This window comes from Stegodyphus dumicola, chromosome 9, assembly GCF_044657685.1.
Source record: "Stegodyphus dumicola isolate Sdum_Otavi_A_Nest chromosome 9, ASM4465768v1".
Classification (NCBI taxonomy): domain Eukaryota; kingdom Metazoa; phylum Arthropoda; class Arachnida; order Araneae; family Eresidae; genus Stegodyphus; species Stegodyphus dumicola.
Genome location: NC_140776.1, coordinates 139,782,916 through 139,810,887, shown reverse-complemented (window position 1 = coordinate 139,810,887; position 27,972 = coordinate 139,782,916). Strand labels below are relative to the sequence as shown.

Below are 27,972 nucleotides of genomic sequence, written 5' to 3'. Positions count from 1 at the left end.
CGCTCATTTGAAATATAAAATACTATGCATCTCTCACGCCGGAAGTCATCTGCCTTGACTGGAACAGTGGTTAGCGCTGCTGCCTGCCGTATCTTATGCCCTGGGTTCGAATCTCTAAGAAGACTTGGATGATGTATGCGTATAGTGTCTGTGCGGCATTCTCGCATTTGAAATATCGGCAAACTGAAAGTTATTTTTTATCGACGCTTGATAAAGATGCTGAAGAATCACTTACTGAGGCAGGAATGATCTCAATTAATTTATAACTTAAATTTCAGCGAAAATCCCATGTTGTTTATCATACTGCTTGGTATTAAGATCATACATACAGGTGCAATGCCAGAGAAAAGTAGTTGCTACACTTAACATCGATTTGTTTTGTTTTTTATAATCAACTTGCAGTAATAATAATTTTTGATGTTTTTTTAGGAGCTACGAATTTAGAATTATCAATTCAACTTTATAGCTCTTATAAACTCCCTTTATCAAGGCTAATAATACGCTGTAAATTTTACCATTAACTTAATCAATGAAATTTCTAAAAGATTATGACACTACTAATAGTAAAATATACTTTAAATTTCTGTGGCATGAAAATGCTCTTTTAACAGTAAAGAACAAAACGGAAAAGCTCCAGCCCCATTAGTTTATTTATTCTTAACCGTTCCGAAATCTCCACGCTCTTTCGCTGTGATTAGGAATGCAACTTATTAAACCAAACCTAACTACTTTATTCATCAATTATAAAGCTTCAGAACTATTATTACAATCACGGTAAAATCCCCATGATTACAAGAACTTTACCTTCGTTTTTTGTTTTGTTTGGTAGACCGATTAAACGACCGAAATAAAAGTAGCAAATACTCGTATTTTGTTAGCGAATGGTTCTAAGTAGATCATAAAAACCGCAATCACTGTCAATAAAATAACGTTTAGTCCTAGTTCATTTTAATGGTTTTTCTAATTAGTGTTTATGCTGGAATATATAAGGGCTAATCTCTATTAGGGAAGGCAATATTTTCTTCTATTTCTTTGCCTGTTAGGAAATTCAGACGGTATTTTTTGAGTGCATATATATTACTTTTGTATTGTTATAGTTTAAAAAAGCAATTAAGTGGGAGATAAAATTTGCTTTTGTAATTACTATCTTTTTTATATATATTTTGGTAGATTATTTATTATAATGAGATAAAGAGATGCTGATAAAACATCCTAAAGAGTGGTTTATTTTTATTAATACTTGTCCTAGATATGTACTTCTATTTTTATATACTTCCGAAAAATAAAAATTTCCAAACAGAAAACTATGCAGTAGGTTTTAATTCGTAAATATAAAAACCTCTTACGTGTAAATTCAGAAGAGAATCTTCAGGACGAATTTCCTGAGTTATCACTTTGTAGTACCGAATTTACTGAGTTATCACTTTGTAAAATTCCCTATTTTTGACTATACTGAGAAAAAAAACTTAAATTTTACTTTGATAATTAGTAGTTCTGTATTAGATAAAAATACGAAAAATAAAAATTTTACTTGACCCCATAAAAGTTTTAATTCCGCAAATTTCAGTGAATTTTTTGTTCAAAATAGTAGAACATTTTGCGCTTAACTTACTGAAGAACCAAAAACGCTCCAAAATCAGAATTTCTGAATCAATGAGGAACACATTAAAATTTAAATTTGATGTTTATCGAAACTCCCTATTTAATACAGAAGCTGTTTCCATACAAAATCTTTATTTTTAGAATTTATTCTTTATTTTAGCCGCCCAGACGTGGCGTTATTGTGATTAGAGAAGCCTACCGAAGTATCGAACCTAACGGAAACCTAGCCGGGTTCGAATCCTGGAGAAGGCATGGAGATGTGTCCTTTGCAGCATGCAGGCATCCCAAATATATGTCGAGCCGAAAGTCCTCTCGAGAGCTTGGTGGAAGAGGAAGAGAGTTGGAAGACCCGTCTCCCTGGGGTGCTTGCTCTCCATGAAAATTAGGGGCGGAACTAAGCTAAGTCGTTCTGTCACCTGAAAGGTGCTCAAGGCTCTTGCCAACGATAGACGCAATCTTGCTCCCCTTTCCATGACGAATTTCGTGGGATTGTTGTGATGTTACTGTCAGATAAGTGGGATTAATCACTACACAATTACATACCTTACTTTGAAGAATTTCGTGATTGAAAGTTTATTAAAAGTAAGAAAAAGAATTTAAATGGGAAAGGATTAATATTTAATGATGTTAAACCTTTAAGTACTTTTCCAAATTCTCTACATATGATACTAGAATCTTAAGATACTCGAATCTTCGTTATTTAAACCTATTTAAAATTTATTTACACATTCAACTATTTTATTTAGAAAAAAAAACTGAAATAAGCAATTCTAGAATAAGCTTATAATAATAAAAGGCTTTAATCAAAAGAAATATTACATAAAAAATTATAAATCACTACAGTCAATTAAAGCGAAAACACTAATTATTTCTTGAATAAATCGTGTGCCAGCTAACCATTTCTTAAGGATAATCTAATCATTTATTAAAGATTCTTAAGTATAATCATCTCTTAATTTGTAAACAGAAGAAATGTCTGTTAAGACACTGTGTCTACCTAAAAATTACACAAACATTTATTTAAAATTTACGCATGCAGTTGTGCTAATTATTTTATACAGGTATTCAGTTATTTTATTCAGTTTATTTACTTAAATAAACTAACGCATTATTTGTATGTTAAATCTCTCCTGAACTTTAACTATTTCACCTAATCCACCAGAAAACTGAGTTTAAATAGCACACGAGGATCTACGTATAGAGAGCTTTAATAACTTAGGCTGCCGATTTGGTTTCTACCCGCGTATGTGCTGACTATAAGTGAGTCACTTATGCGAAAAGGGAGCGTTAGCTCATAAAGCACGTTCTGAGACTTCGCATAAATTTGACTGAGGTGCCATTTTTCGTATACTTCTGAATGGTGACCGCAACGTATTATTCCAAACTTCAGCCAGTTTATCCGAACATAGAAGAAGGGGGAGGAGGCCATTTCATTTCGTACGATGAACGCTTCCAGTTTCGCGAAATTAGCTTATTAGCAAACGGAAAACACAAACATTCAGGAAAAACGCTTTAAACGTTTCAAGAACTTTCCAGTAAAAATGTGCTAAATTAACCACAATTGTTAAGTTTTATGTAAAGAAATAATTTTCCAAAAATTATTATATATAATTATATTTCATATCACAATGTACATCTTTAAAACGATATTAATGGCAGCAATAGTTTGGCAACGGATAACAAAATTAAAACTGAATGGCGTGTATGAATTAAATAAACGTAAAACTAGAGTTAAAAATTAATTTCCTATTTGTGAATCTATATAAAAGCTTATGCATTACAACGCAGATCAAAAGAAACGGACATAAGCGGGTATCTAAGAGTTCTGCTTTGGTCTTACCAGCCTTTGTCCTCATTAAGAAATATATAAATAATATTCCTCGAAGATTCTTAAAGTAAAAGTGCAATTTTTATGTTTTATACAAAAATATTTTCAGATTTTTTTTTTAATTTATTTTTATGTATATATATATATATATATATATATTTTTTTTTTTTGTAAGCGAGCTTAAGTCAAATATTTTCAGCTTGATTCAGAAAGCACAAAGAATCTGCTGGTGTAATCTAAAACAGCAAATGCTAAATTATAACAGTTTCTAATCGATAAGTTCCAGCAGTAAAATATAAGAGAATATCTTCTCACGAAAAGAAAACAAAATTATTCAAAAACGCTAAGAAATATTTTTTGCCTTTTATTAAACTACATTAAAATACAGAATGTAATATTTCACAAAAGGAATACATGAATAAACATTAAAAAAATTCCTAATATGCTTTCAAAAACTCTCAGAAGAAAAAGTACCTAAAACTGATGGGCAAGTCATTATGGCTTTCTAACCATTACTAAGCCTCACTCCCTCCCCGCCCAAAAAGATAGCAATATCAATCGATAATGATTACGATGGCTCAAACACAAGTTCTCTAGCGAATCGAAGAATGATTACTTAATCTTCTTCGCTCCAGCTTTGAGAATACTTTTGCTTGCAGTGGTTAGAGAAATTTCTTTTCTCTTTAAGGTATAAAAAGATGCACAAATGATACTGTAATGTAATGAAAGCAAAAGAATATTTAGATACATAGGAGGATCTAATGAAGTTGTGCCCTATTTAAAAGTGCATACTCTCAATTATTTCCCGACTTATACTTTAAGGTAACTCTGCATCAACATTTTACTCGTTTTAAAATCATTTAAATAGTTAAAATGTCACTAATCCTAGTCATAATGAGTTCTCAAAATAATATTGCAAGTTAATATTTTTCAATTTTTTATTTAAATTTTGCTATTTTTCATTTCCAAAGTATAACACACTTTTTATACACAGCAATACAGCTGACGTGATTAGAAAAGTCTAAGATTCGCAAAACTCATCCCATTTCGTCACAACAGTGACGAAACACAACAGTGACAACAGTCTTGGAAGCGTCGTCTATAACAAACTAGCCTTGCTACGATATTCCAGGTACACTTAAAAAGATACAGAGTATCCTGCTCAACATTAGCATTTTCTCGACAAATTGTGTTGCTAAGTTTGTGACTGTCTAGCAGTGGTGTGTGAGTCAATCTGAGACTTCAAAGATTTTCATAACAATAAAAATATCTCCAGTACAAAGATCTCGAAAAATTAGTCAGTAACAGCAAATTCATATCATCTATTTCAGATATAAGTGGCTCAAAAAATGAGGCAACCAGTCGTAACGTCAGCATCCTGTTCGAAAGCAGGGGTTCTTATTTATTTCAGGTCCATAAGAGATATCCCTCAGCAGATACATAAGATACGTCACTGTGTCGAGCGTCGGAAAGAAAAAGGTTTGACCTTGAAAGTGCATAACTTTATCTGCCTACTGACCTTTGTAAAGTCACGGAAATATGGAGAAACAGCAGCTATGTCTTGATTGTATTGGAAATATGGAGAAATAGCAATGCCTTAATTACCGTGGAAACTTAGGAAAAGTGGTAGTAATACCTTGACTGTCATTGAAAATAAAGAAAATTGCAGCAATGCTTTGATTTTAGGAAACATGGGAAAATGGCACTGCTACCTTGAATTCCACGGAATTACAGTAAAAAGCTCCTTCTGATAGAGAATTATATGGTCACAGGCTCCTCTCGTAAAACTGCATGAGCAACTAAAAGGTTTTTTTATCATATATGATTATGAAATAATTAATTATTACACAACTCTTAAACAAATGTTATCATTTTTCAAAATATCCCGGAGGAAAACTAATTAATGCAAACGTAAAGCGAATACTAAATTTCAGCATAACGAAACGTCCCTGTTGTTAGCATCCTGTTTGCCCAGGTTGTTATGCTACGTAGTAACCTTTAACGCCCTGGTTGTTATGCTAACCACCCAGCAGATTTTCACAATCAATTATGACCAAACTAAATACCCATACTATTTGCAGGAAAAAAGTTTGAAAACTTACTCTTGATTCAATACCTAAGGTTCGAAGCGACGTATTTTCCACAATGCATAATTCGGAAGCCTGAAAAGAGGTAATACAATTGTTACGCACATTTATTTTATAAAAGAAAGTACATCATTCATGAAATATTGAGAATGGCATTTTAAAATGAAATTTTAAATAATTTCATGAATTTTTAAATCTCCTTGTTGAAACGTAGAAATGCGGACAAAAATAACTGAAATCTAACTTCAGATTATATTCTAGCAGTTAGAAGAATTTTGCCGTAAAACGAGCAGAAAATTTTTTAAAAAATTAGGAAATATAAATATAATTACGTTGAAGAGAAACTGAGTTTGATATTGGTATGTAGAATTAAATTTAATTCCGAAAACAAAACAATTTCGAGGAGCTATGATACTTTTACAAAGTTAACAATTAGTATCCAAGAAATTAAAAGTATAGAATAAACTATTCAAAACAGAAAGCCAGTAGTAGAAAAAAGTTGCTACACAATTATTTCATTATAAATTACAGCAACTTACACATGTGTGCGCTGACTTAATTTAAGAAAAAGAAAAGACTTATTCAAAACACAGACCTACCATTATATCACTAGATCACTAGCGTATGAGGCTTATGACAAATATTTGCCTCAAGTAGTAATTTTGTTATCATAGGAAATTCATGTGTAGAATTATCAGCAATTTAACAGTTGTTTAAGTGTTATTAAGCCTAACGAGGCCGCCATTTGTTTACATTTGAAACTTTTAGTAAAACAGTGAACTCAGTTTGTGCACTAACTTCAGTGTGTTTTTGCCGAGGGGACCAAAAGTAAACTTGCAGTTTTGTGCATCGAAAAATTGCCTTCCTGCCCGCAGGCCTAGTTGCTTGTTTTTGCAAACAAACTCAAAATTTTAATTGTAAAAATGATTTTTAACTGCTTTTAATTATATTTGGTGTTTAATTATATTTTGTATTAATTATAGGCTGTACAAGGACTTCATATGGTGTCCATATTTGATATTTCAATAAACAAAAAAGATTATAATAGATGCATACCATTCACTTTGAAATTTGACATGTTTTGATTTCTAAAATGCAAATGAAAAACATTTTCGTGTTCATCAACTTAAACCTCATGCGGAAGAAAAATGTTATCAACTATAGCAAGCTTATATCCGAAGTTAAGTGCTTATCGTTTGCTAAAGCCACTTAAATAAAATTATCAACTGCAATTGTCAGAAAAATCAATAGAAACTTAAAAATTTTCCACTTTATTCCAGGATATTTTGGAAAGAAAAATGTACCGATTCTAAAGATAATTTAACTAATTCCATACTACTTTTAATGGAATTAATGCAATACTTTGCGAACAGCTTTAATCGATTTCGCACATCAGCTATCCAAGACACGTCTTTTAAATTGTAGTTTTTTAAATCTTCTGTGTTAAGAGAACTAAGAAATTTCATTACTTTCTGCAGTATTTTAAAACTTCCTACTAAGGAATTTAAGATGGAACATATGTTTCGAATAAATGTGCTCTGAAATGTTGAATTTTTTCGCATTAGCAACAAATATTATTGATAAGAAGTTAAAACACTAAATATTATTGATAAGAAGTTCTCTCATTAGGATGCAATATTTAAATTTCTAACGAAAATTCTTAAGCTACTTCATGCTTCAAGTTACGAATCTGTAACCAATCAAAATATTGCTCTAGACACATAACTTATTCTATATATAATGATCATTGGAAAAGGGCTTAAACTAATTTTTGGTAGTCTTAAACTAAAGACTACCAAAAATTCCTCTTCCGAATTGTAGCGGAAAATTTGAAGAATGGAATTTGTTTAAGACTCAGTTTAATAGTTTAATCAAAGAAAATCCGGAACTTTCCGAAAATAAAAAGCTACGTTACTTACAGGGGCTTTAAAGGGAGAAACCAAATCAATAGAAACATCAAACGATAACTTTTTCACTTTTTAAAACTTTAGAACAAAGGTACGAGAATAAAAAAGAATAACTGTAGACTGTCATATCAAAAACATTCTAAATATTCAATCAATAAAACATAAATCTGCTTAAAAGCTTAGCATCATATTAGACAGCATTAAGAAAAGCCTTAGATTTCGCAATAGATAAACTATCTCATGTTTTATTATTAAATGTTGTTCTTGACAAATTAGACCACGAAACACGAAATCTATATGAGATAACATTAAAAGATGATAAAGTCCCAGATTTTGATACATTTTTGGAATTCTTAGGGAAAAGATATCGAATTTTAAATAGTATTAATGCTACATTCCATCTAAATTTAATTCGGAACGATCAAAATCTCTTTTGGTTAAATCTAATAAATTACCTAAATTATGTATCGCTTGTAAATCCCAATCGCATACATTGTAACGCTTCGATAAATTTATTATTAAGTGAAATTATCTGACCGAGTAAGTTTGGTAAAGAAAACATCGGATTTGCTATATCTGTCTTAGCGAATTTTCATTTACTATCTCAGTATAATTCGAACAGTGCTTGTTATATATTTATAAGAAAACATCCGATCACCATACATTGTTACATGCATATTCGTCGCCTCTGACCGGTTCCAGTGCTCATAAAGGCCTAGACAGCATGGGAACGATAGAGTTTCAGGAACAAAATCAACATAACATAAACGCGTCAAGGTCAGTTGATTCGTATCCACCATGAAATGTTTGTATTTCCTTCTTCTTAATGAAAGTAATAAAAGTGTTTTAATAAATACTGTAATAATTTATGTGCGAGATGCAACTGGTGAAAGCAAACCTTTGAGAGCGATTCTAAATTCGGTTTCTAAAAGCTCGTTTATGACTACTAGAGCAGCCGATGCTTTGGATTTGAAGAAAGAAAAAATAAACGTTTCGATAAGTGTATTAAATGACACATCCCTGAACATTACGAAAAATGTTTCAGCTTATTTATCGAATGAAAGTAATGATTCACAATGGGAAACTGACTTATTGATTGTGCCTTACGTAACTAATTTCACATCTTCCAAAAGAATTAATGTTTCGAATTTTTAACATTCCAAGGAAAATCAAATTTGAAAACGCATCATTTCTCATTCCTCAAAAGGTCAATATTCTATTGGCTGCTGAATTATTCTTCTCAGTTTTGAGAGATGATAAAATAAAATTGGGAGACGATCTGTTCTTGCAATGAAGCTCTTTTGGCTACCTTGTCTCGGGTAGTATTTCAGACAATAATTTGTGTTATACACCTAAACACTGTCTAAAAATTTAGAAACTCTCAATAAAATCCTCGAATTATTAAGGTGATTCCAGGCCCTGTCAGAGTTGTAGACGTACACACGGCCAAAGGCTGTTTTCCGAAGACCGATTTTAAAAATTTGTATTTTACCCATTAGGGATAACGATATTTCTACTGTTGGATAATTTATTTTGTTCTCATTGAATTAGTAATTGGTATATTTGTTGTAAGTTGCGGCATTATAATTTTGTGTACATATGTTTTTCTTTAAATTTGAAATAATGTAATATTTCAACGCCGGGCAAGATGTTCCGTACTTGTAACTTTATCGTTTGGCCGACGGATCGTTTCCCAGTCGCATTTTTCTTATTGTATATTTATTATGTTAATCTTTTAGATCTGGCAACATAAAAATAATCTAAAAGTTTAGTTTTTGAGAATTGGCAGCTGATATATTTTAAGACGCGAAGAACTGTTCCTTACAAATGCACTCGCTGTGATAAATGTTTTTATTCTCTTTAATAACAAATAATTAAACGATATCGGTAATAAACGCATCGTGTTTCTTATCACGCTAACTACGCACAGGCATCATGGCAAGAAACCAGGAAACTGTGTTTTTGTTCTTTTCCCCTGAATATGTTAATCTTTTATATTACTGTACTAACACAGAAAAATTCGTATTCGCCGAGATTCATAATAAAGTAAAACTGATATAAACACCGCCTGACTTCCTTAAGATTACACATGGATTCCTATTGAATTATATGCATTTTTGCTGCATTTCATTCAACGTATTTCTTCGCATTTCATTAGACATATATTTCTCATTCAATCAATTCAGTTCTCTCTTCGCGAAAAGGCAAAAATATACTAAAGTTCAAAACATTTTTATTAAAAATTACAAAATAAAGAAAAACCTAAAACACAACATACAGTTAAAACAATTATTTTTTTTTAATTAGTGACTTTAAATATTTATTCTGAAAAGAGTATTTTCAAAATGTTCCGTCATAACTTAGAAATTACGCTTTAAAAACTTCGCAAAAAATAAGACACTGAAAATAAGAAATCTGATTTGAATTCGTACATATGAACGCATAAAAATATATTGAGAAATATAAATTAGAAAATAAGGATACACTTGCTTCACAAAAAAGAAATCCATATAACATAAATCCGGTGAAAATTTCATTACTGAAAATACTATAATTTTAATAAAACAATTATACGAATTATTCGCTGGATCTAAAGCTTTGACTAGCGAGCCAAATAAAGGAAACTGTCATTCAATTTCAAAATATTTCGCGAAGAATAATATTTGAAAAAATATATTCTAAAAACGTCAAACAGCTTATCTGACATCCTAAAACGTATTTTGTCAGGTTCGCATACAAACAAACAAAAAAGGTTTTTCCGTCATATCACCGTACGATATGAGTGTAAAATCAATTTCCTTTTCTTTGTACAACGTAAAAGCATCATATAGCACAAACTGTGTTGATCTTTCTTCTTTGTACTCTTCAAGATAAGTTTTTTTCGCCCCAAAGTCTTTATCTGTTTCAGGCGAAGCTCTCCAAGAAAAGCTTCCTACTTTTGATTCACTTTTTTTTCTTTCTTTTTGCTCATTCTCAAACTTTGCACACCTTTTTTCTATTTATGTTTTCAGAGATTATTGGCGGAACACCTGCTTCCGCAGAAAAGATTATTTCTTATATTATCCTTTCATAAAAGTTAAAACATAAATACGAAATACATTGTTTCAGTTTAATAACGCAGTTATTTTCAGATAAACTAGACAGACACTTGAACATAATAACACCACGAACAATGTCATTTTACAGCATATAACAGCAAATGATATTAATTCTGTGAAATATTTAATAATTGAAATTAAAGACAGCGAATAGTGACATAGGTGTAAAAGTACACTGGTGTGCAAAAATTAAGGACGAGACGGTTCTTTTCAATATAACTTTGTACAAAAGCTTTCCATATCAACACATTTAATACCGTCAGATCCCCAATACTTAAGGACATGAGTAATGTAAGCAACACTTACTAAAAGAGAAATCAGAGAGATAAAAAGAAGCTTTATTGAAAACGTAGCATGGAGAAGGCCGAACATCCCTGTGATGGGTGTCCAGCAAGAAACATCCGGTCTTTAATAGGGGATATGATCTCCCCTGACTGCCAGCCAGGTTTCACAGCGTCTGCCCATGCTGAGAATGAGGGTGTCAATGAGTTGTTGAGGCATTGCTGCCCATTCGTCTTGCAGCGCCAATCGAAGCTCCGGAATCGTTACTGGTGGTAAGGTACGAGTTGCCAAGCGTCTGCCTAGAAAATCCCATACATGCTCGATGGGATTGAGATCCGGAGATCGTGCCGGCCAATCCATACGTTCAATATCCTCACTCTCTAAGAGCTGTTCGGCGGCTACTTTGCGATGACATGGTGCATTGTCGTCCATGAAAAGGAACTGCGGACCCATAGCGCCTCTAAAAAGACGCACATATGGAAGAAGAATCTCGTTACGATAACGGGTCCCGTTGACTGAACCTGCGTCAAAGATGTGAGGTCTGTACGACTACCAAGCATGATGCCTCCCCAAACGAGAACACCGCCACCTCCATACCTGTCCCTTTCAATGATGTTCGAGGGATGATTGCGGCTTCCCCGCTCTCTCCAGATGAGTATGCGATGAGAATCGCTACTCAGACTGAATCTGCTCTCATCTGTAAAGAGTACTCGTCCCCATTCATTGTCTCTCCGATTCCGGTGTTCCCGGCACCACAGAGAACGCCTTCTCCTATGGGCAGGCGTTAGAGGTACACACCGTACAGGGCGTCGTGGAAACAGACCACCACCGTGCAGTCTTCTGGCCACGGGAAAACGCGATATCGGTCGTCCAGTCGCCTGTGTCGTGTGTCTAGCGATTTCTCCCGCTGTCTGCCGCCTGTTTCTTCTGGCCTGTAAGGCAATATACCGGTCATCTGCGGGTGTGGTTCCTCGTGGACGACTACTACTAAACTCTCGGATAGCTGTTCCTGTAGTTTGAAATTGTCTCGAAAGTCGTGAAACGATGCTGTGAGCAATTCCGAACTCTGCAGCCACACTTGTCACACTGCGGCCTTCCTCCAACTTCCCAATGATTCGACCTCGGGTAAAAGCATCCAGATGTCGTCTAACAGATTGATTATTCGCCATTTCTCGCTGAAGCAGCAACTCGGTGTGATTTTAACTGCTATACGGCGTGCAATCTCTTTGCCAGAAATACTTATCTTACACCGACAACATGCTTTATACTACTCAGACAGTCCTTCATTACGTCTACCTGCATATCTGCGCATGTGCTACCGTACATCACCTTACTTAATCTCCTGATTGGTCTGTCTGTCCGCTCTGCCTCTTCGTTCAACTGATATGCTAATTTTTCGACTTCGTCCTTAATTTTTGCACACCAGTGTATATTAAAAAGTAACATAGCTATAAAAGTGACATAGGTATAAAAGTATATTTTTACTTCTAACTAGACAGTTATTTCTAACATTAAAATAGGCCCACCAGCGGCTGAGCGGTAAAGTCGCTGAACACTGGTAGTTCGGTCCGAGGTTCGAATTCCGCGGACGGGCTGGCTGCATGGGCGTTTTTGTGGTTTTCCCCTTGTGTAACGTGTATACGAGCCAGTTTCGCTTAGAAAGTCCTCCACGAAGGCATCCCTCCCCTTAGGCAGATAGCCCTCGAGGGTTTGCCATAAACACACTAACATTAAAATAAGGCATGGAAGATTTTATAGAATTTTTAATTCAGAGAACAATTGAGAATTTGCTTCTAGATTTTTCTTTTTTGATATTCAAAACAATATCCAAAATTTTAGCATTAAGTCCATAATATTTAAAATATTGAAAAACGTATCAAAGCCGTGTACTATTTATAGAGATCTGAGTTTCATTTCAATATTTTAAAAAACTATCGGCTTAATTGCGGAAGCAAGTTTTAACAACACGACGTAGTTTTTACGACTTTTTGAAGGTCTTTAAAATTTCATATATCTGAGATGCTGTAAAAGTATTTTTGAACATGTAAAAGTTCACAGCTTCTTTTAATCTGACTAATGAACTTAAAGCTACATAAACAATACAATGCTGAAAGAAAAGTGTTTAAAACACACATGTTAAGTGAAATCGTTCAATTTCCGAATTTATAGCCAACAAAATGTGATTTACTTTTTACCATAGCTAGTATGGTGTGTGTGTGAGTGTGTGTGTTATTATGGCAAAACCTCGAGGGCTATCTGCCTAAGGAGAGGGGTGCCTTCGTGGAGGAAACTGGCTCGTATACACGTTACACATGGGGAAAACCACGAAAAAGCCCATGCAGCCAGCCCGTTCGCGGGATTCGAACCTCCAACCGAACCACCCGTGTTCAGCGACTTTACCACTCGGCCGCTGGTAGGCCCCCATAGCTAATATGGAAAACTTATTCACATAACTGCTCAAACATTACCTAATTATTCAAATATAAAGCGAAATGCCGATTACCTGAAGTTGTTGAGAACAGCCAGTATAATATATACTACTAATAGATATCAATCAAACTAAAGAACCACTTAAGAGCTTAAACAAAAAAAAAAAAAAAAAGTAAATAAAAAAATAAATTTCAGAGTAGTATTATAAAAAGTCTGAAAGGTTTCCTATTTTAAATTACGTCCAAAGGAGCGTTTTTGCGAGTTACCTTTATTTATTAAATATCATGTTCTTCGCACTTAATAAAAATATTCAAAAAAGCATAAAATTCAGTTCAAAATAATTTTAAAATGAGCCTATCTTTAGAATTTCCGATACACAGTTCCGCGCGTTGGAGATAAAAAGGTCTTTTTTTAAACCGTAGAGTGTTGCCATTGCTCGCTTTTAAATCGTTGAGTTTGCAAATCAAACATTCGTTCAATTTTTACAAAATATGAAATAGATAATAAAACAAATTCCAAATTTGGGCTTCCAGATGCCCATACTCGGATGGAAAAGTACGTTATTCAAAATTTGATGGCTCTAGGTGCCGTTGTTTTATCACAGTGCGAGAAACATATATACATTTATGCAGATTCTTCATTATTTAATTTTTTTATATATAATACAGGGTGATAATATTTGGTGGCAACAGTTTGAAAAGTGAACCGACATTTATAGTGAGCCAACGCAAAATGCCAAAACGAAATTAATAGCCCTAAAAAATTCGCCTAAATTCGGGCTAAAAAAATTCGCCTCTTCAGCTTTTTTTTAAATGCGCAGCAATTTCTATAAGAATTACGGCTTAATTTAATATATGCTTTAATTATCAACGGGAAAAAAATTCCATTACTTTTTATTTAAAAGAAATTATTCTTTTTCACCTTGTGAATTCTTCAGGAAGAGTAATTGATTTGAATAAGAACTTTACAACCACTACAATAATTTCCTACCTTTTTCTAAACATTTAAAATAGCAGTCTTCATATTTTAATAATTTTTTATTAGTATCGTTATAATAGTTTACATTTTTATAAATTTCTTGTTCATTTGAGCAGACAATGTATTATCTTCATTAGTTTCAATTTAATATTCAGCAGAATCATTAACAACAACACTTAATAACACGTTTTTACGCAAGAATCACATTTTCCCTCATTTTCAATAAAACATCCATTCTAAAAAAGAAAGTATATAACCATTTTAATAAATACAACTAATGTAATTTCAGGGATCTAACTAATAAATTATAACAACAGAAATGAAGATCTGCCTTTATTACTTTTAAATTGCTTAGTTTGTTAAGTAAGAGAATAAATCTCAAATAAAATTTAAATGTTTTACCAAATGAGAAAACGCTGCGGCGTGGAAAGTAAAACTACTTATTTATTTTATTTATTTCAGGCAATTTTATTTATTTCAGGCGATGGTGATGAATTTGTTTTGCATGTCTCATTTTGTTAATTTAATTCGAAAGACAAATATATTACGTTTTGCTGAGTGGCAACACAATTCTTTTACATCACTGAGTTTTTCTGATTAAACTTGAAATTTTTAATACCTTACGCGTTGCCAAGTGGCAACACGTTGCTTTTAAATCCATCTAATCATCTGGTTTTGTTTGATTTTTTATAGGATTAAGTCTCCGATTCCTTCGTTTACCTTGGAATGTGGTTTAGACTTATCGCATACTGAAGGGTTTCTCTCAATTTCCGACGTTTAATGCATCAAAGATAGTTGAACGCTTTGTATCAAGTACTGTCTGAATACTTCTATCATTTTTAAAATCATGAACAGTTAAATTTCAAATAGAACTTGCCGTTAATTAGCAGTATACTGCGATGTTTTCGCAGAAATTGAACTTTTAATACTTTTTTCTGAACAAGTAACAGTTTCCAAATGCAGAAGAATATTCTTGTGATGTATTTGGATTTCAAACAAAAAAAAACTACACACTGTAAATCAAAAATAAATTCGAAATTCAAAATTTGGGCTTTCAGATGAAAAGGTTCGGGTGCAGTGTAGGGTTTATATTTATTTTAACTAACATTTATTTCAAGTTTAAACTATCTTTCCTGTCAAGCCTTTACTTTCCCCTGGAATTGCCAATGCCAGAGTATGTAAATTTTAGTAGAACGCGCAGAGTATTCAAATTTTTAGCAGAAGTATTTTGAGTTAAATAGAAGGGAAACGAGTTTGTAGGTGTGCTTTCTTGATTCACGAGCGTGAAGGTTGCTAGGTAGAAATTTAAGAACCGCGCGTTTCGGCCTGTGTGCCTACTTCGGCAGTTAGTTGAATCTTTCAACTTCTTATTCAGAAAGTTTGCTGAAATCTCAGCTGTATCTTAGAACGCGATTAAGTTAGTCACGTTTATAGAGCCTCGTAGGTAGTGACTTGTTATTTATTCATTTTTAGTTGTACTTTCTTATTTTTATTTAACCACCGGGTCGGCGTAGTTTGTGAGCGTCAAGTGAACGCATCTGTAACTTCTAAAGTGGAATAAAAAGGGAGTTAAACCCTTCTTAAGAGTTTGTGAATTTCCAGTTCATAGCAGTTCTACTACTGTTGCGGGCAAGTTGGGGCCACGCAACACCACAGCAGGATTACGTGTGTTTAAGATTTGGTGGTTCTAAGTGCCGCCGATTTTCCACAATGCACAAATCACACAGATTCTTCTTAATGATAGACAAATATAAAAAAAACTTTAAATTTTTCTGTTCTGTGTTTTGGTCAGAAACTTGAAGTTTGGAAAATTGGTGCTCTGCTGTAATTTTAAAGAGTGAAAGACATGAAAATATAATGGAACGAAATACCAGATGTTTAAGCACATTAAGTGGCTTTCAAAAGTGTACAGACTTATGTCATGATGCTTATATGTTAAGAATTTTGAAAGAACATTGATAAAACATAACCATAGTATAATTGTAAAGTCATTTTCATGCTTTCTCACATAAGGTGTGAAAATATGTTGTAGAGACATTAGGTATTTTTTGGAAGCAAGAAAGCTGAAATATTAGCTGCCGCCTTCGCCGGGAATCGAACCACGAACCTCTGGAATACCGGCCAAGCGTGCAGGACCACTACACCACGCAGGCACGCTAGGAAAGCGGGAGAAAATACCTTATAATGTTCCCATTTAGAAACCACTCTATATGGGACTCTGTATATAATCATTTTTCAACACATGGTAAAACCTTTTGCAGTGATAATCTACAAAAGCAATACTTTTGATAACTTAATTACGAAGCAGAACATCGTCAACCATCATGTTCTCTATGTCGAACAACTCCAAAGAAAAAGATCAAAACTTTTTTAAACTCAAAACGGTTACCTTGTACGGAGGTTTCAGCGTAACTAAGCATGTAATAATCATGGTAATAATTAAAGTTGCATTTTTATTTCTTTCCTTTTACTGTTATTTTCTCTGTCTATTCCGCGAGGGGTGTCTAATCGAAAAAAGGTGCAAATATTGGTTACGCAAGTGCAGACATGAGATTTAAATGTTGAATTAACGAGAATTCGGTTGGTTTGATTTATTTAATTTTGGCAAAGCGCTCAAGGAGTATCTGCCTAATGGGAAGAATGTCTTCATGGAAGACTTTCTAACAGAAACTAGCTCGTATACAAGTTAATAATGGAGAAAAATATGAAAACGCCCATGCAGCCAGCCCGTTCATCGGGATTCGAACCTCGGGCCGAATTACCAGTGTTTAGGAACTTTACCACTCGGCCGCTAGTGGGCCTTACAAGAATTCGTTTACTGCACTTTTGATTTGACTCGCCGTGATTATTTTCTCCATGATGCACTGTAAATCGCGATGTTAAATGAAGTTCGATTAGTAAAATTTAAATTTGAATTTTTATATTTAGATGTAGATTATTCAAGGTACTTGTTTGATTTTGGAAAGCTAAATTATTTGTTGAATACAAGTTAGCTACTAAATGGTAACGCATACTATAGCCACCAACTTTAATAATAACAGAGAAACAGTGAATGAGTATAGTAACTTTATGTGGCTGTGATATAATGATATGCATATAGGCACTTAAAGCTGTATATAAGATGGATGATACAAACACTACTGAATCTTTAAAAAAATGTCCTTTAAATTCCCTGTTTCTGCTTCGAAGCGTTACTCAAGGTGATGCCAGAAGACTTCCATGACGGGTCTCAATGTGTTTTGTAGAAAAGCACTTACTTCACGTTTAACGCTGTTCGTCAGTCGTCTACAATGAGCAAATATTCTATCTTTCAGGTAATCCCAAAAGAAGTAGCTTGAAGTTGCCAAATCTGGAGAACGAATACCCAAACCAAACTGCAAAGAGGGAAATTAGACAAGTTAGGAATGTGTGTCGAACTAACAATTACATTTGCCGCTGCGCCATGGTATTAGAATCAAATTTCATCCATCAGCTGCCTTGCCTAGAATTCTAAAGATCTTTATCGTTCCCCCACTATATTCAATGCTTGTCTATGACACAACACTGCTTGACTAAAGGGTGCCAGCACCTCCATAGCTGCACTGGTATACTAATTGACTGACTCCTAGCTTTCCACGGATGTATCTATTCCACACTAACGCACGTGCATTCTGGCACGATTGCCAACACAAACTGGTAGACACAAAATGCAAAATCTTGCATTACAGTTCAGAAGCAATCATTGGGTTGTGTTCTAATATATTTCAAGCAACAAACCAATAATTAAGGTAGCAAATAAAATCTATACGTCCTTGGTTAAGTTGATTTGTAAGCAACAGTTCGACTGCTGTCGATAATTCACTGCAAATTAATTGTAGTAAAAGTTATTTTGGATCAAATTAAAGCTGTAATTCTAAACCAAAGTTATATGTATTAAGTTTATAAAAACGCCAATAAAAATAATTAAATTTTCAAACTCTACATACAAAAATTTATTTTATTCTATTGTAAAATTCTTCATATTATGCAAAGTAAAAATATACTACATTGCAAAAAAAGGAAATGTTATAGATTGCAATAAATGACTTCGTACGCAATTTCAAGAGATTTAAATAAATAAGGGGTTATCTGAGATGAAAAGAGTATTTTCGTGGAGGACTGTACAAACGAAACTAATTTTTATGCCTAAACTCATATACATTTCAGGCGCAAATATCGCAGAAAATGCCCTCTGTCTAAATGCCTAAATTATATAAAATTAGAAGAAAGTTACACTTTATAATTAATTTGCTCCCGAGTGAATGACGCTTTTCATTTTAAAGCTTATAACAAACTTACAGCCTTTACTGTCTCAGAGTTAAAAGACTGTGTATAATTAATGAATACTGTTAGCCAAAAGCGGCACCAAACGCAAACAGTTTCCTTATCATTCATGACAACAGGAATGCAGAACAAAGAGACTTCAGTCTCTAGTGTTCAAAGAGAAGTTCCTTTGGCCAGACGTCAAAGCGAAGATAAAAGCACAGCTATGAGTGTCCATATGTGAAGGAAAGACGCTGAATTTGCTCCTTTGACTTTCTGAATGCAAACATATTCAACGAATTATTTTGTTAAAGCTCTAATGATGAATGTAAATAGGCAAACTTACAGGGTAATGTCAAGAATCAGTCTCCTTTAATTCCTTTAAATGAATTAGAACTATGCATTGTAAAAAGATACAGTTATGCAATTAAAAAATACCAGACCCTCTCATCATGGCTACTTCCTTATCAGAACCATCTCTAAAAACGACTGGTATCTACGAAAAACTAAAGATAGTACTGAATAATGATTTCTTTTAGTCAGCCTCTACAGAAGACAAAAGTCATGTGCAATTGTGTCTAGTCGCTTTACAGAGAATTAGCTGTAGTACAAATTAGGGACATCAAAGCCAAAGTTATCACATGAAATGACTAACAATATTAGATATTATATGAAAACTGATGTTCGTGTAGCGTAGATAAACAACAAATTACACACAGTAAGACAAGTCTTGCATTAAGTAGCATTACAGGCTAATGTATGCTGTCTTGTAAATACATTTACAAAATATTTTCTTTCTCTCCTACATAAGTAGAAAAGTAAGGGGTTCTGATGTTTCGATCTTATCCTCAGGACACACTAAAATACTGAAAGCATTTGATGTGGACACCATATCATTTCTTTGTGCGACCTATTAAATTTATGTACTTTTCGCTGCGCTTCATTTTAAACGTATTTCCTAAAACTTCATCAGAGAATTATTTCCCATTCAGTCGACTGAGTTCTCACTTCGCGTCAAGGCAAAGTAAATAAAAACTCAAAACATCTTCATCAAAAATCGTAAAGCACAGAAAAACATGAAACACCAAATAGAGTAAAAACGTTTTGCAAAGAAAACTGAAGTTTCTATGCAAAAGCAAGCAATTTAGTCAACGTGCAGGAAGACAAAATTTTCGTTGTACAAAACTGACAGTTAATTTCCGCTCCCATTGGGCTGAAAGACTCTGAAAGGAGACAGATAAGAGTTTCAGATGTAAACAAATAAGAGAGAGTAAAAGTTTCATATATAAACAAATAGGCAGCACGTTAGGCTTAGCTGCACTTTTACTTTTAAACTGCTGATAATTTTAATACTATCTCAGGCAGATTAACCAAAGGCATAGAAACTTTAAAAACATAATTCGTTCAATTTTAAAGCAAAATATTCACAATTTAACAACATATAAGAATAAAAAACATAGCTCACCAAACCGGGTAAGGGTCTGGATGTGTGTATATATATATATATATATATATATTTTCGGCTTAAGTGTTTGTCGCCAATAGTTTATTGGTTGCTTGCGTAACTGTAAATTGTTTTACTCCCCGTGCAGTGCAGCATCTGACGAATATTATGAGAAAGCTAAGCTGGAAAAATTTAAAATACAAGAGCACGTGCATTTAACATTTTCTAAATAAATTTAACATCTATATATAACAGAATTCGGAAATATGCAACCGGCAACGATGAAAAAACAAATAAAATGAAATAACTAAATATATTATATGCAGCTTAAGTGTCTGTTTGTCGCCGATAGTTTATTGGTTGCTTGCGTAACTGTACTAGCCAATGGGGTGAAGTTGCCTCGGCACAGGGTTGCCGTTTCAATTGAGACGTAGACAATTTCCTGTAAAACTTGCCTTTGCTATGACCATCAATAAGTCTCAGAGCCAAACGCTTAAGCATGTTGGCATTTTTTTACCTGAGCCTGCATTTGGACACGGTCAACTTTATGTTGCCTATTCAAGAGTTCGTGAAAGAACGGACGTGAAATTAAAAATAATGGATGGTCCTCTGCAAGGCGAGCTTAAAAAGGATGGAAAGATCTACACACAAGAAATGTTGTGCACAAAGAAATCTTTGACATGCGAATTAACATTTTATTACTTAAACCACCTTTATTTATTGAGCTAGCGGTGGCTTTTAAGAAATATACCGTATAGTTTCCTTCATTGCACTCTACTTTAAGCAATTACGGAAGTAGAAGGGGGGAAACCCCGTGGGGCAGTAAGCAAAGGAGCGTCCTCTCCGCCTGCCCTGGGTAATTCAGTTTGAATTAGCAGACACCTTTGCACAAATCATTTTACTTACAATTTATAATATCTAGAACAGCGGTCATTTCGTATGACCGCCGGGCTTTCTAGTATATATATATACGTTTGTAAGGCCGACTGGAATAAAAAAAAGGAAATGCACAACTAGATGTTACAACAGTCTCATATACAAAATTTCAACGTTCTATAACAACTCGTTTTTGAGTTATGCGAGGTACGTACATACGTTCATACGTACGTATGTACAGACGTCAGGGAAACAAATTCCTTTCTGAATTTATTTTAAATCCATTTTACAAGCCTTTTTGGAAAGAAGAGTCCTCTTTTCTGTCTATACGTACAGATGTCACGCAAAATAATCGTCCAATTCGATTTGGGGGTGGTCAAAATGGATATTTGCGATGAAACATGATATCCGACATTTTCCGCGATTATAATATTTCTTTTATTTCGTACAAGGAAGTAAAAAGCTGCTGCACCTGTATTGCTTAACTACATGCCTAGTTGCAAGGAATGACAGAAGAAAACAAAACATGCTTGCCCACCAAAGCAATTGCATTAGCAATGACACATCATTTGAATCATCTGAATCGCACATGCGCATTTGTAACCATTGCTACAAATGCCCAAGGGAGAAGACACTCCTACTTTGGGAAACTTATTTAAGCAAGAAAAACAAAATATTATTATGAATATATCATTAATAACAGCGATACATTCATGCATATATGTAGATAGATTTAAAATAATATCGTAAGCTTAACTAGAACTTTTTTGATAAACATAAGTAGGCATTAAAAACAAACACCACAAGATGCATGCTAACCCAGTTTGTATTTAGAAGCGCAAATCTATGTAAAAGAGTTTAGAAGTAATCAATCAACCAACTAAATGTAAATGAAGATATTGGCAGATAATTACAATCATTATATGCAGTTCTATTATACACAGCGCAAACCCCCTGCATCTGAAGTAAGCACACAAGTGATTATTGATCGTATCTAGCAATTTTACGATCAATTTGCGAAAGACAAGATCTACTTAGGAAATGGCTGCCTCTTCATTTCATTAAGAGCGTGTAGCACGAAACGGTCAAGGCAATAACCATTACGCATCGTCCTTAATACAAACACTCTCTCACAATCCTACAATCTAATTGCAGCAAATCCTTGCACTTTCATAGATAGGCGTGTTTATTCAAATAAAGCTAACGGAATATAGGTATTTATAAATAGAAGTTGTTGATAAAATTTCATGAATGTAATGATAATTAAAACAAGGTTTTTCATAAAAATTGACAAATGTTATATACTAGCGGGCAAGCCCACTAGATGAGCAAACTGTGGCCAAAGCAAAATATAAAAGTTCTGTGTATATTTGAAAAAAAAAAAAAAAAAAAAAAAAAAAAAAAAAAAAAAAAAAAAAACACTTGACTCACTTCTTTACTGAAGAACCTCCCAGTAAACAATATTTTGAGAGAAGACTTTAGAACAACTGGGTATCAAATGACCTTGTGTTATATAGTATTCTGAACCACTGATGTTTACTTACGCATACAGTTCAAAATATTATTTAAACTAAGGATGAAATAAATTTAATCATTTTTACTTCCTTGTGCAAAGAAAGTGCTGTAATCGCAAAAAATTTCGGGTATCATATTTCAATGAAAATTTTCATTTTGACCGTTTTCTAACCCATTTCAACGCTTTTTGGCATGATATCTATATGTATGGACAGAATAAGGATTATTTTTTTTTTTTCAAAACGGACAGTAAATTGGATTTAAAATGTATTAAGAAGAGATTTTTTCTCTTGACCTCTGTACGTAGGTACGTACGTATACTGTATCTCGCACCAGTCAAAAACGAGCAGGCCTTGAACGTTGAAATTGTATATATGGGACTGCTATAACATGTAGTTTTGCATCTCTTTTTTTCGTTGAAATCGGCTGCATGAAACGTATATATATATATATATAATTATATATTATACGTAAAAGAATCGTTTAAAAGCTTATGCTAAAAAATACATTTGACTCTATAGTTCCTTAGCAAAAATGCAAAATCATTCAACAACTAGAAACAATAATAATGTAGTAATGTAGTAAATAATGTAGTAAAAATCTCGTACAAACTAAATGCTAAAATTACAAGTCGAGATGATTTCAAAAGGGGTGAGAAAAAATTTAATTTTAACGCACAAATAATTTTAAAAGGGCTTTTGTAAAAATTAAACATATTTCAAAAATACATGATATGTACAAAAAATAGCAACAAATGGTAAGGTTTCAATTCGAGGTTTGAGCCAGATTTATCAAAGGAAAAACAGCTCAAAACTCGAACAAAGTTAATAACTTTAGCACGTTTCGTCAAACGATAATAATTGAGACTTTAAACGCAATTTCACTAATAGAAAATTCCAACTTAATGACCTAAAAATGTTTGGTAAGTCTCAATTATATCGCTCTTTTCCCGACGCGCCGTAATAATGATCACTAAGGTTTCTCTCAATGAATCAATGAATAATCATGTGTAGGCGACAATAATTATAAAATCAGAGTTATTTAAGTGGGAAAATGTGTTAATTTGAATCTGCATAAATTATAACTGAAATTATAAGCTTCGAATTAAAAATAGCGTACATGCCATGGATATTGTTACGAAAAATGACAAAATTACTCAGAAGTTTAAAAACATTTCCATGTCGCAATGGATTAAAAAAAATTTCTTTTAATATAAAGCTGTTACTTTCGTAAATGTACGCTTGAAAGCCACACATTCCGAGCAATACTTTCTTTAATTCTGCACCTGTTTATTTGCCACCAGCATGTATGTAACAGATACACAGGTAGAGATAGAAGTGAACAGAAAACCATAATTTCATCATTGGCCGTACAGGTACAGACCTGCCGCACAACCCGCGCAGTTCCGCCCCAGGTTTGAGGCACAGCGCTCCGGGAGGGTCTCGTACCTCTATCAACAATCCCCTATCAACAATCTCTCGAAAGCTTTTTCGGCTAGCCATGTATTTTGAGTTCTCCTTTACATCTAGGCCTCCTCCGGGACTCGAGCCGGGCTCACCGGTACGGCAGTCAGCGTCACTAACCACTGTACCGGCTGAAAGGCCTAACAAATAAACAGAGATATTGAGAATAGTGTGAAAATTTAACTTGTCTTATGTCCACAAATAAAGTATGGACAAGACAAATGATACTTTGATAATGACGTGATAAGTCCTTCCTTCGATACAAAATACATACTATGTAAAAATCTTTCCATTCAGCAGCAAAGAAAAAAGATAATGTTCAATGTTAGTCAAACAGATTAATAAATAAATAAATAAAAAGAGAGAATCCATGCAGTTGTTCTCTAACATCAAATACTAAGGTCCAAATATTTTAAGATAACCCGTTAAGAAATTAATATTATTTAATTAAAATATATTCAAGCTTCTAGACCTTAACTCAGTCGTTTACAAAATAACTTAATGTACTAAATGCTACATTCTCAACCACAGGCACTCATCGCCATTTTTATAACCATAAAGCATATGGCTTCTCTTTTCTTTTAACTCCTTCGCATAAATCAGAATTATGCGGCCTTTATAATTTTTCATTCAACAATACATGACCCTGCATTAATTTTCTGAACGTTATGGAAAAGAATAAATTAAGAGTTTAGTTGACTCGATAACATTTGTAAACGCCAAAACGAATTTTTGGATCTCTGCCAAGATAACGAAAAGAAAACAAAAAAACTAATGCCAGAAACTTTTCTTGGTGCAATTCTTTTCAAATAAACGATATTGTTTTGAACAGAACAGCATAAAATCTCGACACCACGGTAAATAGATCGTATAATTTGGTAGCGCTGTTTTTGGACAATTGTTTAATGAAACACAATTATAAAATGTTCAGGTAAGAAATAGTTTTTATTTAGTTTATTTTAGGTTATGTCATGTTTGTCTTTTCAGTAGGAAAAATTAAATTTAAATGACAAGCGTGGTGCAAAATATCTTAAAATGCATTCATGATTATTTCCGATTTCTACAAAGTCGTCTTTTTATAAGTTTTTATTTAAACTCATTTAGCGTGTCTGTCGCTATGGTAAAAAGTTCGTCAGCGTTTTTTATATTTCTTCGTGATAAGCTATCGAGCTCAAGTTAGGCACAAATTTATTTGTGAATGACAATATAATGTGGCAAAATAATTTTTGTTCAAAATTGGATCTAGAGTTCTTAACATTTAACACCGGAACGATAGTTTTGCATGTATCTTCATTTAATGCGCAAACTAAAATTTTCGGATTATTATAGTTTATACCATCGGATAATGCGAAAACAAGTATTTAGAATGAAATTTTATGTGGAATTTTTAAAATCTTTTACAGCTTTGCTCAAGTTTTGGAAATCGCATTATTTTCCCCAAGCAGTTCAGGTAAGATAATTTGTGGAATTAAAAGAATGATCATTCATTGTTGAAGAACGACTTTTAATTAAATAATGTGAATGATAACGTGCAATTGACACTATAAAGAAGAATTTTTAGTCCAAAGTGGCAATTTGCCCAGAAGGACTATTAATTTCGTTTTGGCGTTTTGCTTTGATTTACTATAAATGTCGGTTCACTTTTGAAATTGGTGTCACCAAATATTAGATTCCTGTATTATGTTTAAAGAAATTAAATAATGAAGAATCTGCATAAATGTATGTATGTTTTTCGCACTGTGATGAAAAACAACGGTACCTAGAGCCATCCAATTTTGAATAACGTACGTATCAACCCGAATATGGGCATCTGGAAGCCCAGATTTGGAATTTGTTTTATTATCTATTTCACATTTTGTAAAAGCTTAACGAATGTTTAATTAACAAACTCAACGATTTAAAGCGAGCAATTGCGAAACTGACTATGTATCGGAAATTCTAAAGATAAGCTCATTTTAATATTATTTTGCGATATTGCTGTTGAACTGAATTTTATGGTTTAAGTGCGAAGAACATGATATTTAATAAATGAAGGTAACACACAAAACGTTAAAAAAACGCCTCTTTGGTCGTAATGTAAAATCTGAGTTTTTTTTAATTGCTTCTGCCTTCCCGCTTAGCAGTAGGCAATTCATTTTTGGATTTAGTACTTTATTTGACTTTCCCCTATTTTGAATCGCCTGCCTTTTTGACTTGTCACGCCTATTTTGAATCCTCTGGAAATATAACATTATTTCAATATTATTAATCTTTGCCTGCCTTTCATTTTGCAAATGTCAGGAATATTTTCTTTGTGTTCTTAAGAAAGAATATCTTCTTTCTCATTGCCCATTGTATTCATATTCTTTTGTGACTCTTCTAACAGCTGCAGGGTTAACTTTTATTGCAAGCCGTTCTTCTAAATCCGCCGCACGTTTACCAGCAGTAATGTCTGGATTTTGTTTGATTTTTCATAGTATAAACTTTCGACTCCTTCCCATTAGCTTAGAATGTGGTCCAGACGCGCTTTTTAAGCAGCTCCATGTAATCTCTATCGTTTTGATTCATCAAAGATAGTTGAGTGCTTTGTGGCAAGAATTTTTTTAACTATTTTGAATACCTTTATGATCTAATATCGTGAATATTTAAATTCCGAACTGAATTTGACGTTAAAGCCAACTACCATGTTCACTTCAGTGTTACATATTTTACTCAGTAAATGATTTCCAAATGCAGACGATAATTCTTGTGATGTAGGTTTGTTTAAAATAACATACGACAAGAAACATCGTCTTCCAAATTATGTCGACAAAGCAATTCCAGTGCCCGAATTATTCAGTTACCGATTAACAATTTTGGAATAAATTATTTTATTTCGAGAAATAATTTGAGGATATTCATTTTGTAATGAGCTTAAAATAGAAAAAAAATAATAAATATTTTATATAAAAAAATTTGAAGTGTATGTTTCATTATTTAATGCAAGGTTTATGCAAATAAATTTCAACAATACAAGTGTCCGAAAACAAATGTGAGCCACTGTATATATAATGTATACAACAAAAACTTAAACTTTAAAAATTAGAAGAAAATGATTATACCATCCTGTAAAAGCAGCTTTAGCGTTTGATTTTAAATTTGTTTTAGTTCCTCTTAGAAATCATTCTTTAATTTTAAATTGTATATATATATATATATTCTTGACATAAATGAACAGATGTCTTTATTTGGATTAAGTATTAATTTTGACTTATGGTTTGAATCTAGCAAATAATTTCATGCTTACTTGGAAATAAGATGAAACACTCTCTTAATTTTGTTGTTGTTAATTGATGGTAGATTGGTTCATCCCCTTGATAAGCCGATTAATCTGCGATCAACGACAGTAACTACTTTTTCAATATTTTGAATTTACTTTTGGTTTTGTTTCTTTGCGATTGAAGATTTTTCTTTGCAAATTTTTAAAGAAGAAGTTGAAATTACTATTTAAAATACTAATTTAAATTCTGGCTAAAAATGTTTTACTTTCATGGTTTTAAATTGAGTTTGTGTTCCTTGGAGATGGTATATGGAAAGTTTTTTTATTATAAATTATTATGAATTATACGTTTATATATATATATATGTGTGTGTGTGTGTGTGTGTTTGCATATAATTTATAATTAATTTTATGAAAACTGTTATCTGTAATTACATTTTCTGTTATAAAAGAACGAAAGACCGTATAGTATTATTGGGATTCGAACAGGCAATATGTATGGGAAGAAATATTCTCGATAATTCAGAAACTGAGAAAAATGATTCTTTACTTCTTTCCTTTCATACCAACCTATGTAAAGCACTGACTTTACAACAAATATATATCAAAATGCATTGAACTTGGACAGAAAATACTTCAGACACGTATTTCAAACACTTTTACAAATGGCGAAGTCGTTCTTTTGAAACAAAGTTTCCAACAATATGACGAGAAAAACGAAAATAAAACGGAAATGGGCAAAGCGCTTCTAGGGGGTAACCCAGTTCTTTTCCAGACAACATTTCTTGGGAACTAAATCTTAAAACGTTGTCTGTCTCTCACACTTTTTCTTTAAATACCTTGGAAAAGGCTTTTCGAGTTCTATTTTTAGTGATATTTATAGCAACTCTTTCTCTATTCTAAAAGCTTATTTAATTTCTTTTCTCATTCAGGCGCTTAGACT

The 27,972-nt window shown here is 33.1% G+C and overlaps 1 protein-coding gene and 1 long non-coding RNA gene across 2 annotated transcripts in view; one reads left to right on the top strand and one right to left on the bottom strand.

Annotated features, from left to right (window-relative positions):
- The window catches only part of MCU (mitochondrial calcium uniporter), a 757,559-nt gene that overhangs the window by 311,237 nt on the left and 418,350 nt on the right, over nt 1-27,972 (bottom strand). The window contains exon 2 of the mRNA XM_085824151.1: nt 5,533-5,592. Coding sequence (XP_085680277.1) covers nt 5,533-5,592 — 60 coding nt within the window. The remainder of the gene's footprint in view (nt 1-5,532; nt 5,593-27,972) is intronic.
- The window catches only part of LOC118198850 (uncharacterized), a 368,065-nt gene continuing 364,702 nt past the window's right edge, over nt 24,610-27,972 (top strand). The window contains exon 1 of the long non-coding RNA XR_015043102.1: nt 24,610-24,722. This is a non-coding gene — a long non-coding RNA (uncharacterized LOC118198850). The remainder of the gene's footprint in view (nt 24,723-27,972) is intronic.